The 20,084-nt window shown below is 43.3% G+C and overlaps 1 protein-coding gene across 1 annotated transcript in view; it reads left to right on the forward strand.

Moving 5' to 3' along the window:
* The window catches only part of LOC106573612 (transmembrane protein 117), an 81,276-nt gene extending 61,192 nt beyond the window's left edge, over window positions 1-20,084 (forward strand). The window contains exons 5-8 of the mRNA XM_014148813.3: window positions 2,417-2,514; window positions 10,877-11,036; window positions 16,541-16,670; window positions 17,568-20,084. Of these exons, the coding sequence (XP_014004288.1) occupies window positions 2,417-2,514; window positions 10,877-11,036; window positions 16,541-16,670; window positions 17,568-18,247 (1,068 nt within the window). The 3' untranslated portion in view covers window positions 18,248-20,084. The remainder of the gene's footprint in view (window positions 1-2,416; window positions 2,515-10,876; window positions 11,037-16,540; window positions 16,671-17,567) is intronic.

Here is a 20,084-nt window from a genome sequence, read left to right on the forward strand (position 1 = left end):
TCTCTACCTTACCTGACACCCTAGACCCACTTAAATTTGCTTGCCACCCCAATAGATCCACAGACGATGCAATCGCCGTCACACTGCACACTGCCCTATCCCATCTGGACAAGAGGAATACCTATGTAAGAATGCTGTTCATTGACTATAGCTCAGCGTTCAACACCATAGTACCGTCTAAACTCATCATTTGGGCTCCTGAGTGGCGCAGTCGTCTAAGGCACTGCGTCTCAGTGAAAGAGGTGTCACTGCAGTACCTGGTTCGTATCCAGGCTGCATTACATCCGGCTATGATTGGGAGTCCCATAGGGCGGCGCACAATTGGCCCAGTGTTGTCCGGATTTGGCTGGGGTAGGCCGTCATTGTAAATAAGAATTTGTTCTTAACTGACTTGCCTGGTTAAATAAAAAAAATGAAAATGTAAACAATTAAACTTGAGGCCCTGGGTCTGAACCCCGCCATGTCCAACTGGGTCCTGGACTTCCTGACGGGCCGCCTCCAGGTGGTGAATGTAGGAATAAATATCTCCACTTCGCTGATCTTTAACACTGGGGCCCCACAATGGTGCGTGCTCAGCCCCCTCCTGTACTCCCTGTTCACCCATGACTGTGTGGCCATGCACGCCTCCAACTCAGTCATCAAGTTTGCAGACGACAACAGTAGTAGGCTTGAACTTTGATTTGATTTGATACCAACAATGACGTGACAGCCTACAAGGAGGAGGTGAGGGCTCTGGGAGTGTGGTGTCAGGAAAACAACCTCTCACTCAACGTCAATAAAACATAGGAGATGATTGTGGACTTCATGAAACAGCAGAGGGAGCACCTCCCTATCCACATCGACGGGACAGCAGTGGAGTAGGTGGAAAGTTTCAAGTTCCTCGGCGCACACATCACAGACAAACTGAAATGGTCCACTCACACAGACAGTGACATAAATGTGAAGAAGGCACAACAGCGCCTCTTCAACCTCAGGAGGCTGAAGAAATTTGGCTTATCGCCTAAAACCCTCACAAACTTTTACAGATGCACAATCGAGAGCATCCTGTCGGGCTGTATCACCGCTTGCTAAGGCAACTGTACCGCCTGCAACCGCAGGGCTCTCCAGATGGTGGTGCGGTCTGCCCAACGCATCACCGGGGGCAAACTACCTGCCCTCCAGGACAGGTACAGCACCCGATGTCACAGGTAGGCCAAAAAGATCATCAAGGACATCAACCACCCGAGCCACTGCCTGTTCCCCCCGCTATCATCCAGAAGGCAAGGTCAGTACAGGTGCATCAAAGCTGGGACTGAGAGACTGAAAAACAGCTTCTATCTCAAGGCCATCAGACTGCTAAATAGCCATCACTAGCACATAGAGGCTGCGGCCTATATACATAGTCTTGAAATCACTGACCACTTTAATAAATGGAACACTAGTCACTACATATCTTGCATTACCCATCTCATATGTATATACTGTATCCTATACTATTCTACTGTATCTTATTCTATGCCTCTCTGACATTGCTCGTCCATATATTTTTAGATTCTAATTCCATTCCTTTACTAGATTTGTGTGTATCGTGTATATGTTTTGTAATTGTTAAATAACTTGTTAGATATTACTGCACTGTCGGAGCTAGAATCACAAGCATTTCGCTACACCTGCAATAACATCTGCTAACCATGTGTATGTGACCAATAAAATGTTATTTGATTTGAGCCTATAGAAATGTTGCGCAACATGATCTCATGGGTTCTCATGAAGTGTTTGATTATATTTTCGATTACATTTGCATTGATGTCAGAGAAGTTTGGTAGGCTGCTAATGACCATCAGCAGCATCAGAGCTCGGAGAAGCCTAGTTACCGTGACCAAACGGTCACGTGGAATTTGACTCTGGTCATGACTCGTGCCCTCTGGTGTGGCGGTAATACGGTCACCATAACACCCCTATTCTCAACAAAATCTTTCTCCACTCTCTCTGCCTGAAGGAGATGTGGCCTGCTGACAAATTACCCTCGCCTCAATGAAGTCCCTTCTCCGAAAGTCTGGATTTGCATAGTTGGGTATAACAACCCTTTAAAATCTAAATTAATGTTGATCGAAAATAAATAAACCTAGATTACTTTTAATGGTTCACTGTATAGCATGGGAATATAAACAAAGCAATGCCATTTGAATTGATTATGCCATTCCATTGCGGCGTTCCATCGGCAGAATGGCAAATTCTAAACATCCATTTTAACACTGTATTCACAATGAAATAACACAAGCTCAATCCTGTACAAATGTGATTCTGTGAATGAATTTTTGCCTCATTCAGAGATCACTCAGAAATTAATGATTACTGGAAACACTATCTCAGTTTGATGTTAGTTTATTTGTCCCTCACACATATCACGTGTTAAGTTATCCTGTTTTATTCCCAGGTCACTGACATGATGCTCCAGGACCAGCACTACCCAGACTGGGGAAAAGCTGCCAGAAGGTTCTGGAAACAAGGCAACCACAGGATCATCCTCTTCTGGTATGTTCTATTGTCCAGTCTAATGCATTTACAGTATGCTACCTCTGAGCACAATCAGTGTATGTGTACATGTGTGTGCACATGTGTGTATGCTGGGGATTATGAGTATGTGTGTGTGGGTGCTAGGGTTCATGAGTATGCGTGTGTGCATTAGTATGCATATATTCATTAATGTATTGGTATTCAGACAAAGCCCTGTGCTCCTCGTGGGGTTATACACAGTAACACACAGTCAATAGCCCTGTTAATCTTTCACCTTTAATTAGAAGAACAGGAAGAGGAAATCAATAGACACAGCAAGGTCACGAGGCCAGCTATACCCCTGCCTTTACACACACACGCACGCGCGCGCACACACACACACACACACACACACACACACACACACACACACACACACACACACACTGCTTTACCTCACTGAGCCAGAGCCAGGTCTATAACCCACTGAAACTGTTACACTGTGCAGAGGAATGCTTATTACAAGGGAGCGGTCAATGGTCGTTTTAGACAGTCCTGGTCTAAATCTATCTCACGGTCACCTGTGGTCCCAGAGGGGTTCACTCCACCAGGTGAGCATGAAAATGGTTCGCTACTATATTAAATCCAAGATGGCGTAGCAGTCAGACGTCTTTGTCTTTGTCCTGTCGTGTCTCTTGTATATATCTTTTTATATATTTTTCTTTGCATATCTTTTTAAAATATTTTCCTAAACCTCCACTTCTAAATACTCTCCTGCAACCCGCCTCACCCAACGTTGATCTGTTTTTTTTCCTAAAGTATTTCTATTTACTTCAGATCTGGAATCAACTGAAGCTAGCCAGCTAACTACCTACCAGCTATCAGTCAGGAAACCACTGCTAGCGGTCATCAGCTAACCTTTAGCTCGGAAAGCTCTCACCAGTTTGTTCAACGTGACTCAAACCAGAGCATAACGGACCTCTTTTTTTTCTCTCCATATCCCCGGATTCCTACTGCAAACTCTGAACATTTTCATCTGGATCTTCGCAACTAGCTAACCACAATCCCGGGTGACTACTCCTGGCTAGCATTTCCATCCCGGAGCAAGCACCAATTAGCCTGAAGCTAGCCCGGCTAGGGCTCCTGGGCTACCACCGAAGCACACTCCTGGGCTACAATATCCGGACCCCTTCTACTGCCGGTACGGGGCACGGAACCCCGCCGATCCTCTACGACTGGAATACCGACATAATCTGCCCGAGGATTCCAACAGGCCCCTCAGGCGCGACGTTCGCTGAAGGCCCATTCTGCTAACCACGGCCTGCTAGCTACCTAGAGCTACTTGGAACCCTACTAATCCACGACTGGTCTATCGACGTCACCGCACGAAGAGGCAAAAACAGACTTACCTCCATCGTGACGTCCCCCAAAGGCCCTTCTGCTAACTTGCTAGCCCCGGTCTACTAATTGCTAGCTTGCTAGCCCTGGTCTGCTAACTGCTAGCTTGCTAGCCCCGGTCTGCTAACTGCTAACTTGCTAGCCCCGGTCTGCTAACTGCTAGCTTGCTTTCCCCGGTCTGCTAACTGGTTGCTTGCTAACCTAATCTGCTAACTGCTAGCTTGCTAGCCCCGGTCTGCTAACTGCTAGCTTGTTACCACCGGCATGCTAACTGCTAGCTTGTTAGCCCCGGCCTACTAACTGCTAGCTTGTTAGCACCAGCCTGCTAACTGTCTGAATCGCCGTGTCCCCAGCCAGCCCAACCACTCACTGGACCCATATGTTCACTTGGCTACGCATGCCTCTCTCTAATATCAATATGCCTCGTCCATCACTGTCCTGGTTAATGATTACTGCCTTATTTCTCCTCTGTTCCTCTGGTGATGTAGAGGTTAATCCAGGTCCTGCAGTGCCTAGCTCCACTCCCACTCCCTAGGTGCTCTCATTTGTTGACTTCTGTAACCGTAAAAGCCTTGGTTTCATGTATGTTAACATTAGAAGCCTACTCCCCAAGTTTGTTTTACTCACTGCTTTAGCACACTCTGCCAACCCGGATGTGTAATGCGATGCTACTGGCGGCAGAGAAGTCAGGCGCAGGAGAGCGGAAACTGATTTACAACGGTTGTGTTTAATAACCATAAACCACCGTCAACAGAACAATACAATAAATGGGTCAAATAAAACCCGGTAAATACCAGCATACCGTGCACAAGCACTACAACAAACAATTACGTACAAGGACATGGGGGGGAACAGAGGGTTAAATACACAACATGTAATTGATGGAATTGGAACCAGGTGTGATGGAAGACAAGACAAAACCAATGGAAAATGAAAAGTGGATCGGCGATGGCTAGAAGGTCGGTGACGTTGACCGCCGAACAAGGAGAGGGACCAACTTCGGCGGAAGTCGTGACAGGATGTCTTAGCCGTGTCTGAATTCTGGCTTAGGAAAACCACCAAAAACCCTGAAATCTCCATCCCTAACTATAACATTTTCCGCCAAGATAGAACTGCCAAAGGGGGCGGTGTTGCAATCTACTGCAAAGATAGCCAGCAGAGTTCTGTCTTACTGTCCAGGTCTGTACCCAAACAATTCGAACTTCTACTTCTAAAAATTCACCTTTCCAGAAACAAGTCTCTCACTGTTGCCGCTTGCTATAGACCACCCTCTGCCCCCAGCTGTGCCCACGATACCATATGTGAATTGATTGCCCCACATCTATCTTCTGAGCTCGTGCTACTAGGTGACCTAAACTGGGACATGCTTAACACCCCGGCCATCCTACAATCTAAGCTTGATGCCCTCAATCTCACACAAATTATCAATGAACCTACTAGGTACAACCCCAAATCCGTAAATACGGGCACCCTCATAGATATCATCCTAACTAACTCTCCCTCCAAATACACCTCTGCTGTTTTCATTCAAGATGTCAGCGATCACTGCCTCATTGCCTGCATCAGTAACCTGTTAGGGCTAGGGGGCAGTATTGACACGGCTGGATAAAAAACGTACCCGATTTAATCTGGTTACTACTCTTGCCCAGTAACTAGAATATGCATATAATTATTGGCTTTGGATAGAAAACACCCTAAAGTTTCTAAAACTGTTTGAATGGTGTCTGTGAGTATAACAGAACTCATATGGCAGGCCAAAACCTGAGAAGATTCCATGCAGGAAGTGGCCTGTCTGACAAGTTGTGTTTTATCTTGGCTCTTTTTATTGAAGACTGAGGATCTTTGCAATAACGTGACACTTCCTACAGCTCCCATAGGCTCTCAGAGCCCGGGAAAAAGCTGAAGGATATCGAGGCAGGCTCTGGCTGAAACACTTTATCGCGTTTGGCAAGTGGCCGATCAGAGTACTGTGGGCTTAGGCGCGTGCCCGAGTCGACCGAATGCTTTATTTTCTTTCCTCTGTTTACCTAAATGCTGATTCCCGGTCGGAATATTATCGCTTTTTTACGAGAAAAATGGCATAAAAATGGATTTTAAACAGCGGTTGACATGCTTTGAAGTACGGTAATGGAATATTTAGACATTTTTTGTCACGAATTGCGCCATGCTCGTGACCCTTATTTACACTTCGGATAGTGTCTTGAACACACAAAGAAAACACCGCTATTTGGATATAACAATGGATTATTTTGGACCAAACCAACATTTGTTATTGAAGTAGAAGTCCTGGGAGTGCATTCTGACGAAGACAGCAAAGGTAATAACATTTTTCTTATAGTAAATGTGACTTTGCTGAGTGCTAAACTTGCTGGGTGTCTAAATAGCTAGCCCTGTGATGCCGGGCTATCTACTGAGAATATTGCAAAATGTGCTTTCACCGAAAAGCTATTTTAAAATCGGACATATCGAGTGCATAGAGGAGTTCTGTATCTATAATTCTTAAAATAATTGTTATGCTTTTTGTGAACGTTTATCGTGAGTAATTTAGTAAATTCACCGGCAGTGTTCGATGGGAATGCTAGTCACATGCTAGTCACATGCTAATGTAAAAAGCTGGTTTTTGATATAAATATGAACTTGATTGAACAAAACATGCATGTATTGTATAACATAATGTCCTAGGGTTGTCATCTGATGAAGATCATCAAAGGTTAGTGCTACATTTAGCTGTGGTTTGGGTTTATGTGACATTATATGCTAGCTTGAAAAATGGGTGTCTGATTATTTCTGGCTGGGTACTCTGCTGACATAATCTAATGTTTTGCTTTCGTTGTAAAGCCTTTTTGAAATCGGACAGTGTGGTTAGATTAACGAGAGTCTTGTCTTTAAAATGGTGTAAAATAGTCATATGTTTGAAAAATTGAAGTTTTTGCATTTTTGAGGTTTTTGAATAACGCGCCACAGGATTACACTGGCTGTTACGTAGGTGGGACGATTTGGTGCCACCTAGCCCAGAGAGGTTAATGGGTCTTCGACCAAACGTCCACCCACAATCACTGTCAAACGCTCCCTAAAACACTGCTTTTCTAATCGACCTGGCCGGGGTATCCTGGAATGACATTGACCTCATCCCGTCAGTAGAGGATGCCTGGTTATTCTTTAAAAGTGCCTTCCTCGCCATCTTAAATAAACATGCCCCATTCAAAAAATGTAGTAGTAGGAATAGATATAGTCCTTGGTTCACTCCTGACCTGCCTGCCCTTAACCAGCACAAAAACATCCTGTGGCGTTTTGTATTAGCATCGAATAGATATAGTCCTTGGTTCACCCCTGACCTGCCTGCCCTTAACCAGCACAAAAACATCCTGTGGCATTCTGCATTAGCATCGAATAGCCCCCGTGATATGCAACTTTTCAGGGAAGTTAGGAACAAATACATACAGGCAGTTAGGAAAGCTAAGGCTAGCTTTTTCAAACAGAAATTTGCATCCTGTAGTACAAACTCAAAAAAGTTCTGGGACACTGTAAAGTCCATGGAGAATAAGAGCACCTCCTCCCAGCTGCCCACTGCCCTGAGGCTAGGAAACACTGTTACCACCGATAAATCCACTATAATTGAGAATTTCAATAAGTATTTCTCTACGGCTGGCCATGCTTTCCACCTGGCTACCCCTACCCCGGTCAACTGCCAGGCACCCTCCACAGCAACCCGCCAAAGCCCCCACCATTTCTCCTTCACCCAAACCCAGATAGCTGATGTTCTGAAAGATCTGCAAAATCTGGACCCCTACAAATCAGCCGGGCTAGACAATCTGGACCCTTTCTTTCTAAAATTACCTGCCGAAATTGTTGCAACCCCTATTACTAGCCTGTTCAACCTCTCTTTCGTATCGTCTGAGATTCCCAAAGATGGGAAAGCTGCTGCGGTCATCCCCTTCTTCAAAGGGGGTGACACTCTAGACCCAAACTGCTACAGACCTATATCTATCCTACCCTGTCTTTCTAAGGTCTTCGAAAGCCAAGTTAACAAACAGATTACCAACCATTTCGAATCCCACCGTACCTTCTCCGCTGTGCAATCTGCTTTCAGAGCTGGTCATGGGTGCACCTCAGCCACACTCAAGGTCCTAAATGACATTATAACCGGCATCGTTAAGAGACAGTACTGTGCAGCCGTATTCATTCATCGACCTGGCCAAGGCTTTCGACTCTGTCAGTTACCACATTCTTATTGGCAGACTCGACAGCCTTGGCTTCTCAAATGATTGCCTCGCCTGGTTTACCAACGACTTCTCTGATAGAGTTAAGTGTGTCAAATCGGAGGGCCTGTTGTCCGGACCCCTGGCAGTCTCTATGGGGGTGCCACAGGGTTCAATTCTCGGGCCGACTCTCTTCACTCTATACATCAATGATGTCGCTCTTGCTGCGGGTGATTCTCTGATCCACCTCTACGCAGACGACACCATTCTGTATACTTCTGGCCCCTCTCTGGACACTGTGTTAACTAACCTCCAGATGAGCTTTAATGCCATACAACTCTCTTTCCGTGGCCTCCAACTGCTCTTAAATGCAAGGGAAACTAAATGCATGCTATTCAATCGATCACTGCCCGCACCTGCCCGCCCGTCCAGCATCACTACTCTGGACGGCTCTGACTTAGAATATGTGGACAACTACAAATACCTAGGTGTCTGGTTAGACTGTAAACTCTCCTTCCAGACTCACATTAAGCATCTCCAATCCAAAATTAAATCTAAAATCGGCTTCCTATATCGCAACAAAGCATCCTTCACTCATGCTGCCAAGCATACCCTCCTAAAACTGACCATCCTACCGATCCTCGACTTCGGCGATGTTATCTATAAAATAGACTCCAACACACTACTCAACAAATTGGATGCAGTCTATCACAGTGCCATCCGTTTTGTCACCAAAGCCCTATACACTACCCACCATTGCGACCTGTACGCTCTCGTTGGTGGCCCTCGCTTCATACTCATCGCCAAACCCACTGGCTACAGGTTATCTACAAGTCTCTGCTAGATAAAGCCCCACCTTATCTCAGTTCACTGGTCACCCTAGCAGGACCCACTCGTAGCACGCGCTCCAGCAGGTATATCTCACTGGTCACCCCAAAGCCAATTTCTCCTTTGGTCGCCTTTCCTTCCAGTTCTCTGCTGCCAATGACTGGAACGAACTGAAAAAATCACTAAAGCTGGAGACTCATATCTCCCTCACTAGCTTTAAGCACCAGCTGTCAGAGCAGCTCACAGATCACTGCACCTGTACATAGCACATCTGTAAACAGCCAATCTATCTACCTCATCCCCATACTGTATTTATTTATTTATCTTGCTCCTTTGCACCCCAGTATCTCTACTTGCACATTCATCTTCTGCACATCTACCATTCCAGTGTTTAATTGCTATATTGTAATTACTTCGCCACCTTGGCCTACTTATTGCCTTAACTCCCTTATCTTACCTCATTTGCACTCACTGTATATAGACTTTTTTGTTTTCTTTTTTCTACTGTATTATTGACTGTATGTTTTGTTTATTCCATGTGTAACTCTGTGTTGTTGTATGTGTCGAATTGCTATGCTTTATCTTGGCCAGGTCGCAGTTGCAAATGAGAACTTGTTCTCAACTAGCCTACCTGGCTAAATAATGGTGAAGTAGATATATAAATAAAACTGCAAGTCAAACATGACAGTTTGATGCCCTTATCTCAAATCAAAGTTTATTGGTCGCGTACACAGTTTAGCAGATGTTATAGCGGGTGCAGCGAAATGCTTGTGTTACTGGCTCCTAACAGTGCAGTAAAAAAATTCCAAAAAGTACACAAATAATCAATAACAAGAAATCAAGAATGTCCAAACGAATCTAATTAACAACCCCAAAAGTACTGTATCAGTAATCCAAATGCAATCTATGCTGATAAACTATATATATATATATATATATATATATAAACTATAAATATATATGTACAGCACTAGATATATTACAGTGAGTTATGTCAACAATCCAGTATATAAATATGCAGTGTGTATAAACAGTGTATCAGAAATCCAATGTACAGTAGTAGATCTATGTCCCTAATGGTGGTTATTGGACAAGACACTAGGGTCACTACTGGGATGCGGATATTTGAGCTTATGTACAAACATCAACATGTGTTGGAGTAGTTTGGAATTATCTGAGCATTTCAATTGGTAAATTACCAAGAAATGGAAGTTCAAAGTCACACTCTCCAATGCATTATGTTTCCCATAGAATTGATTGTTCTTCTATTTTAGGATGCAGGGTGTCGAACTATAGTCTCTGTGGCTCCTCTGGAAGCCTTTGTCTTATTACTGAATGCCCCCAGTCTGACTGTCACAATCAATGTGTACTCTTGGGAGAAAGTATGATTTGTAAATCTCAAATACTGGTTGAGAAAGTATGATTAATAAATATGTTGAGAAATGTATCTTGACATTATGCGACAAAGAATCTGGGTAAATCACAAACGACAGTGCCAAAAATGTGTAATCTGGACTGGAGGGGAAAGAATCCACTTTAGATTTTTAAAATGCAAACTGTGTCTCACAACATTTGAAATATGATATGATGAACTTGGTGCAAGCTACCGGCAACGCAGCCAGTCACCATGGGGATGCAACAACCCACACAACACCAGTGTAATAATTACTGAATGACATTGAAACAAGTACAAAGAGGAGCCAAATATAGTTTGCTAAATCCAAAGTCTGTAACACACAGATAAACATCAAATGATACCTAACAGAATGATTAACCATCATTAATATTTACATAAACCTATGATAACTTCCTGTTGTAATTATATTGTTGTTGTGTACTTTAGAGAAATTAGCAGAAGGCAAATTATTGTCGTCCGCCGTAACAAATGGACTAATAAAGTGGTAATTAGTAAATCTGTGGAGTGTACCAGGTTATTAACAGGAAAGTAATGCGGTTTTACTTCCTGTCTCCTCCAGGACGGTCCTGATCACTCTGACATCAGTGGTTTTGCTGGTCATCAGCACTGACTGGATCAGCTGGGACAACCTGAACCGGGGTTTTCTTCCCAGCGACGAGGTCTCCAGGGCATTCCTGGTATCCTTCATCTTGGTCTTTGACCTGCTCATTGTCATGCAGGTAGGGGCTTCCATTTCATGGCCAATTAAAAACTAGCTGGACTCCTATACTGTCCCCCACTTTTTCCTCTATCTCTCCCCTTCCTCACCCTCCCTCAGTCACGAGGCGGCAGGTAGCCTAGCGGTTAGAGCATTGGGCCAGTAACCGAAAGGTTGCTAGATCAAATCCCCGAGCTGACGAGATAAAAATCTGTCATTTTGCCACTGAACAAGGCACATAGGCTGTCATTGTAAATAAGAATTTGTTCTTAACTGACTTGCCTAGTGAAATAAAAAACGGGCACTGTGGTACTTGGATGAAAGAGGGAGACATTTACTCTGTCTGAGCCTGCATGTCTACAAACCCCTCTGCTTTACATCTTTACCCCTAATCCACCATCCCATCATCCACCCAGCTATCCAGCAATCTGGCCAGGCTTCAGGCAAGGACCTACACCCTCTCCTCCTCTGTGAACCCAGGCCTTCCTTAATGATGACTCATAAAATGTTATGTTTTCTTTCCTTTTTTCCACCCAATGTTCTCCATCCCACAGGAGACTATACATCAATGAAGGATTTGTCAGTGGCATACTCATGAATATGCAAATGTTTTGTCTGGGTAGAAAATGCATAACAGTGTTTCAAAGAGCTTTCAACCCAACCAAGCTAAATGGAGACTGGTTGGTTTGTAACGCAAGCCAGATTTAGTTTGGCTTCTGCTAATGTTTAATGAACATACTTTTGTATATATAGTGTATGTGGACACCCCTTCAAATTACTGGATTTGACTATTTCAGCCATACCGTTGCTGACAGGTGTATAAAATCGAGCACACAACCATACAATCTCCATAGACAAACACTGGCAGTAGAATGGCCCGTACTGAAGAGCTGGGTGACTTTCAACGTGGCACTGTTATATTGTAGGATGCCACCTTTCCAACAAGTCAGTTCGTCAAATTTTTACCCCGCTAGAGCTGCCCCGGTCAACTGTAAGTACTGCTATTGTGAAGTGGAACCGTCTAGGAGCAACAACGGCTCAGCCGTGAAGTGGTAGGCCACATAAGCTCACAGAATGGGACCGCCGAGCGTTGAAGTGCCGAGTACGTAAAAATCGACTGTCCTTGGTTGCAACACACACTACCGAGTTCCAAACTGCCTCTGGAAGCCACGTCAGCCCAATCACTGTTCGTCGGGAGCTTCATCAAAATGGGTTTTTATGGCCGAGCAGCCATACACAGGCCTAAGATCACCATGCACAATGCCAAGCGTCGGCTGGAGTGGTGTAAAGCTCGCCGCCATTGGACTCTGGAGCAGTGGAAATGCGTTCTCTGGAGTGATGAATCACACTTCTCCATCTGGCAGTCCGACGGACGAATCTGGGTTTCGTGGATGCCAGGTGAACGCAACCTGCCCGAATGCAAAATGTCAACTGTAAAGTTTGTTCCCCCATAACAAAGCGAGGTCCATACAGAAATTGTTTGTAGAGATTGGTGTGGAATAACTTGACTGGCCTGCACAGAGCACTGACTTCAACCCCATCGAACATCTTTAAGATGAACACCTTTGGGACGAGCCAGACCTAATTGCCCAACACCATCGCCAGACCTCACTAATGTTTGTGGCTGAATGGAAGCAAGTCCCCACAGCAATGTTCCAACATCTAGTGGAAAGCCTTCCCAGAAGAGTGGAGGCTGTTATAGCAGCAAAGGGTTGATCAACTCCAAATTATTGCCTATGATTTTGGAATGAGGTGTTCGACGAGCAGGTGTCCACATACTTTTGGTCATGTAGTGTATTTCCACAGCTTTGTTGTTGCTTATTAAAGGATGTGGAGTAGTCTAATCTGTAGTATCCCTTAAATGTCTGTTTCTACAGTATTCATTATTGAAACTACCTAGTAGCTGCACATATATAAGTGCACAACCTTATTGTGTCAATAATACTTCAGTCTACCTTATTCTGCACACTTGGCACCTGTTGTTACCACACTTTTATTATAAGCACAAATGATTTATCTGTAGTACAATAACTGACAAAACTATATAAGAACAAATCCGATATAATGTATTTTCAATGCTATTTCATTTCCCTCAGCTCAGCCATTCAATAGTTTTAAATGACTTTATTACAAGATTACAACTTTTCACAACTTCTTACCATGCCTGCTTTTGTTTGCATAGGCCTCCTTGCTTTTCACCAGGGTCCCTTTCCATCTCAGAAACAAGCCAAGGCATAGTGACCATCTTGGTCCTGTATGGCTCAGTTGATAGAGCATGTTGTCTGTAATACCAGAGTTGTAGGTTTGATTCCTGGGGCCACCCATATGTAAAATGTGTGCATGCATGACTGTAAGTGACTTTGGATTAAAGCGTCTCTTAAATGGCATATATTATTATTATTCAGCATGCTGTCAGTTTCAGTTCTCATCTCCTGCCTCATGACTACAGCAGTCTCCATAGTATGACATCCCTATTTTGACTCCCTGGCCCCAGCCAGTACCCAACTACTCACCAATCACATCACTCCTGCATTTTTCAGATTCCGTTGTTTATGATTGCTAGCCTCCTCTCGTTTTCTGCTCTGTGTACAGCAAGCAAGTTTACTGCGGTTATTTATGATTTCAATTAGTTCCCGCCGGTAGTGCTCACATGGATCTGAGGCTGCCTGTCCATGCACTTTACTCTGGTAAAGTCAATAAACACTCCTCTACTCCGCCTCTATGTCACGGCCTTTGAAATGGCTTCATTCACCTTCATATGTACGTGTTCTGTCTGATATAGTCTCAAAAATGTTGGGTTGTTTGGATGACCCAACTGCTGGGAGCAGGCATTGGGCCACTTAGTTGGGTTGTTTTCTAAAAAGAGCAAGATTGAGTTGTTAGTGCTGGGTTATTGATGCGGGGTTATTGAGATATGACCCAGTGGGTTAGATCAGAAGACTGGAGGTGTGGCTTAGTAGAGTTGTGGCTTTTAGATAGTTATGTTTGGCCACCTGTGAGTATAAGCAACTCTGTTCTGTTGTTTTGTTATCCCATGGTAAGGTTGAACACAGACACTTTTGAAGCTTTACTGAAACTAACAGAGTTCCTTAGAAGCCTATACAAATCTCAATGTTGTGATAGACATCACCTTGTTGCAATGTGTAAAAAATCCTGTTATTAATATTATAGTAGAATATGTAATGTGTAAAAATATTTAAGGAACATTTTTATTTGCAGTGTACAAACTTAAAGTGGCACTCCAGTCTCCTTTTTACCTAATATGTCATCTGATTTACAAAAGGCACATCTCAATAGGTGGTCCAGGTAAGTCATGAACTAGCACAAGTGAGGGGGGTGGGCCTTTCCTCTTTTGTTCTCTGTTCTTCCTCTATTGTTCCTCTATTGTTCCTCAAGCGAGGGGCAAGGCCGACGACATCATGACGTCCCATCAAACCAACTCCTTGAATGTCCTACTCCTTGAAGTTTGCAATTGTCTAACCACTATATTTCTCAAAACATATCTTTTTTTACCTTATAGTGTGTGTACTGTATTTATATTTGAGATAAAGCTTTTCAACAAGAAAAGTAAAAAACATGATGAACAGGAATGACATTTACTCTCACGGATGGCCAAAAATAACTGTCGGAAAGCCACACCCCTAATAAGCCACACCTCCTGAAAAGAACCTGAGGATTACGTTAAAAAAGACCCAGCTGCTGGGTCAACCCAGCATGAAAATGAATAAAACCCAACTGATGGTTAAATTAACCCATGTTTGGGTTATCCCAACACTAAACAATACATTAATTGCACCATAACGGCGACAAGCGATGCCCACAAACTGTTAGAGCTTACATAAAGATGTCCCAACAACACAATGGAGTGAATCCTTACCACCACTACACCTGGCTATCAGCAGAGCCTTGTCTGGCAGTGAAACAATTCATTCAGCCTTGTTTACTGCCTTTTTTTAAAACATAACTGATATGGCTGACCATATCTCCCTGCATATTACATCATATAAGACATTTTTGGACTCACCTTCTTGTGCGTGGCAGTCCTTCATTGGCAAATTTGGTCATCAAAGAAAAATATTTACAATTCCGAGTTGAATGACCTTTCAAAACTTATTTTTTCAGTCTGACTTCCCAGTTGCAATGCTTGCGGTTAGCCACTGTCACCGATTCCTTCCTAACAACTCATTCATGAATTTGCGATTTCCAACTTGTTGTGAAATGTTTATGTCCAATGGCCGATGAGCACCGATACGTTTTATCTATAATTTCTCTTCATTATTTCTCTTCATATGACAAGCATTAAAAAGATTGTCTACTTGATTTATGATGATGACTGCTAACTAAGATTTTGAAAGTAAGATGTTGTCCAGTCAAAGCTACTGTAGATATCACGTGATTAGACCAAATTTTATCTGTGGCCAATGACATTGAGCTTTCTTGGAAGGGCACTTCTAATGCAACTCTATGGCAACACCCAAAGGGCTCACATTCTTGATGTCTACCTTTACTAAAGGCAGGTGACGTAGTGTCCCCATGAGTGACACAGCCACTGTGTGAGTGTCTCTTCCAAAGAATCAATTGTGACCTAGCGAGCTTGTAACTATTTTGTGTGCTTCTGTGCGTGCGCATGCATGTGTGCGTGTGTGCACTGTTTACTACAGTATGTCCTAGAGACTCATTATTTATTGTGAGGGGGGCACATGACTTAAATGTCAAGCTTATTAGTGGGACTGTATCAGGAAACGAAGTACAGTTGAGTAGGTGGAAGGTCTAATTAATATCAAGGGGGAAATCCCTTCTCATATTTTTCCATATGAACATTCATACATATGGATTCTTCATTCACCCTAACATCTTAAAATGTCTAGAATTTTATAGCATTAGAAATGGCTGCTGTTTAGGTACATAACTAGACTGTTAGAATCTGAGGAAAATGCAGCTATTCATAAAAAGATGGAAAGATCTCAGTGTGCTTTTGTTGTCTAAGATGACCAGTATGTCCCTCTATCTGTTCAGCACTCATCACATTCTTCCCAGACATTATCGCTTGTTTATTTCAGACAATGTTCCATCTATACAATATTGAGTCTGTATTGACTATTCCAAAGCAAAGACTGAGACAGGGAGGGCAACTTATAGATGTCTGTGAGTGATTCCTGAGGTGTTTTGACATGAGAAAACCTCAATGCACACAGGCACAATACAAGGCCATGTAAGCACACACTGTGCACTGCAGGTCACAGTTAGGCTTTTGACCTCTGTGGTAACTTACCTGTCAATGGACAACTCCTCTGAATCCCTAGTTAGTATCATTTTATAAATGAAAATAAATCCCTGCTACACACGCACCATTAGACTTTGGAGCCTGTGTGTTGTTCAGATTCTTCTTTTGTCTTTGCTTTTATGCTAGGTATTACATGATGTATGTTGTTTACTTCAGTAAAAGCTTTCACTATCAGTAAATGATTTTGATGGGCTGCTGTATTTTGTATTTGCATTGTTTGATCATATGTTTGATGCCATTAGGATTGGGATTTTCCTCAGTTCATGGGCGACCTGGATATGAACCTGCCTGGCATGTCCACCACTCAGCTCAAGTTCAAACTTCCTGTCTGCAAGAGCATCTTCAAAGAGGAGTACCACATCCATATCACAGGTACATATATTAGCAAGCATACTATATAAGTAAACATACTATACTATCCCAATTGATTTAGGTGGTATAGAGGGTTACCACTATTACTTCAATATTTTTACATTCCATCTGACCAGCTGTGTTTGGATGGTTGCACCATGACACTGGCCTAAGATGAATACAGATCAGATATACCCGTTCTGACATGTGTCTTCTTCATCCTACCAGTGTTGCTTGTTTCTTCCCCCCACCCCCCCCCCCCCCCGCACCTAGCATTCCTACTGCGTCAGACAGAAAGGTGCAATGTGTATAAACATATGAGAGTAAACTCTTCCATTTAAACAATCACCTAGGTTTCATTCTGTTCCACAGCATGCCCCAAGTATTGATATTATTAAATGTGTTGCACTTGTTTTCTTTAATTTTAAGTAATTTATTAAACTCGTGGGGCGACAGGTAGCCTAGAGGTTAAGAGCGTTGGGCCGGTAACTGAAAGGTCGCTGGTTCAAGTCTCTAAGCCGACTAGGTGAAATATCTGTGGATGTGCCCTTGAGCAAGGCACTTAACCCTAATTGTTCCTGTAAGTCGCTGCCTTTAGATCAGTAAACCTGGAGAGATTGCTACCATTAATATTATGACCTCATTTCATTAAGTGTCAATGTTGGACCTGATACCTACAAATAAATTCTCATACGCCTTAACACACATACTGTCTGTCTGTCTGTGTTTTGTCAATTGATTACCTTAAATTCATTTGATTCATAAAAGCTTTAGAATTTGTCCCAACAGTACAGCAATCAGTGAACTAAAGAGCATGTCAATGTCAGCTTGGGCACAATAAATACAATAAAACTGGATTTTGACATCTAGAAATGACCCTCCATATTGTTTGACCCTCTATATTGTTTGTCCCTGCAGGTAAGTGGTTCAACTACGGCATCATCTTTCTGGTGTTAATCCTCGACCTGAATATGTGGAAGAACCAGATCTTCTACAAGCCCTACGAGTACGGCCAGTACGTTGGTCCAGGGGAGAAGATCTTCACTGTGGAGGAGCCCCACACGCTGGGCAACTTCAACCGCAGCACGCTCACCTACAAGTGGCGCTCCAGCCACGTGGACCCGCTGACCAACCGCTCGTACGTGCATCGCGACATGTTCCTGCATAGCCGCTACGTGGGTGCCAGCCTGGAAGTCAAGTGCCTGGCCTTCATCCCCAGCCTGGCTGCCTTTGTCCTCTTCGGCTTCTTCATCTGGCTGCTGGGACGTTTCCAGGACAGCGAACCCTTCCCGGAGGGCCAGGTGGACAAGACGTACGAGAGGATCAAGAGGAAGTCTCCATCTGAATATAGTAAGGACATGGGACTCACGCCAGAGGAGGTGCACATCTCTATGAGTGAGGCGCTCAAACGTTCCGGAACCCCCATGCTGCTGTCGGTGGACGGGCATCACTTTGCTCTGCACTCTGCCACCTCCACCAACTCCACTTCGCCTGTTTCCATGGAGACCCAGGAGACGCATCCCAGCATTGTCATTGAAGGCGCGGAGCTGAGAGAGCCGGCGGTTTCCTTTGATGTCGGCAAACTGTCACCGCCCTGACCTTACTGCCCTGAGGGGAAATACTGCTATACGTCTACTAACAGACACACAGCCTGGAGGGAGGAGAGGAGACACAGGAGAGAGACCAAACTGAAACTCAATTTTAGTCTAGCTCTTTTTCAGTCTGGGTAGATTTTGAACCCAACACTGATTGAGTACTCCTGGAGCAGGAGGATGTAGCTACAATGGCCACTTTGTTTTGCTACTGTGATATCCCTGATGGCTTTTTATTATTATTATTTATTTTAATTGTAAAACCTCTAAGCTGACACCAACACAATGACAAACAGCTTATTTTAACCTCCCTCACTGCGAAGTTCTATTGTCAACATGGTGCTCTCGCTAGATTTGACGTTTTTATAATATCAACATGTTTTCTCTTATCATGACATTTTGGTGCCTATATGGGGAACTATTTCTACAGTCGATGTATGACACAATGGTCATGGCTAGTTTATATTGTAAAACTAGAGTATTACAGTTGAAGAGGTGCCTTGATAACCCACGTCCACTAAAGGACAGCAACATAGTCTATACTATAGGCAGCAAAACAGAAGATGTCTGATAATGTGTCTGTCTTGTTTATTTCAATGTTCAACTTCACAATGTTGGACAATGTTTACCCTTTCAGACTTTATCACAGGTTTTTGAATTAATTTGTTATCTTGATAATATCTCATCTCCCATCTTCACGTGTCTCTTCTCTTGTAGTCATAGAAATGACTGGATTGCTAAACATCGTTATGATGATGATAATACTATATGACCACCTCTTCATTTTCTGGTTGTATTATCAAATGCAAGATAAAAGGCATAAGCTATTTTCAAATAACATTCAAAAGTCACCTCATGATTGCTTATCTGGTCATTATACTCAGATGTAATGCCAATTAGGTCAGAAAGGTCATTTGCCCTTGGCGGGGTAAATGTGCTTTTGTTATAGAAGGAGCGAGAAGTACACCAAATCTAACTGCTGCACCTTACCCATATCATATCCCCCAGCAGTATATGTACCACAAGTACGACCTTTGTTCGAAGCCAGTATTTGGGTATGGTTTGGTTTGAGAGAGCACATAGAGAATGTGACCTCTTACAGCTGACAAGCAAAAGAGAGTGGGAGTTTTTAGTATTTATGAGAGTTATGAGCGTTATTATATCACATACGTTAAGTGTGCAACTACTGTGTACCAATGCTCTGTTATTTAAGTGTTGTCTAACAATGTGTTGTGCGTCTGAGTTTGTGCGCGCGTGCGTATGTATGTGTCAGATACAGCGAGAGCTGACAATTCTGTGAAGAGGTCAATGTAGTTAATGTAAGTGGTGTATGGTCCTTGGTTCAGTGATCCCCCTTATACACTATACAGGTCAGAGTCCTCATTACAGCTCAACTTATTCCATTTTGGAGACATGGCCTCGCAACAAGGGAACAAATTGCTAAATGTATGGGGCAATGGCTAAATGAGTGTGTTTATCTCACTTGAAGTGATCAAGTGATATGTTTGTAAAATATTGTGCTTTGGTTGGAACTGAATTGTCAAGCCCTGACCTTAGAGATCCTTTTTATTCTCTATTTTGGTTAGGTCGGGTGTGACTAGGGTGGGTTATCTAGATGTTGTATTTCTATGTTGGCCTGATATGGTTCTCAATCAGAGGCAGCTGTCTATCGTTGTCTCTGATTGGGGATCATATTTAGGCAGCCTTTTCCCACCTGTTGTTTGTGGGATCTTATTTTGAGTTAGTGCATGTTGCACTTCTGTCGTCACGGTTTGTTATTTTGTTTATAGTTTAGTGTTTGTCTTGCGAAGTTTTCACATATTAATAAAGATGTGGAACGATA

This window comes from Salmo salar, chromosome 16 (assembly GCF_965601325.2).
Source record: "Salmo salar chromosome 16, fSalSal1, whole genome shotgun sequence".
Lineage (NCBI taxonomy): Eukaryota > Metazoa > Chordata > Actinopteri > Salmoniformes > Salmonidae > Salmo > Salmo salar.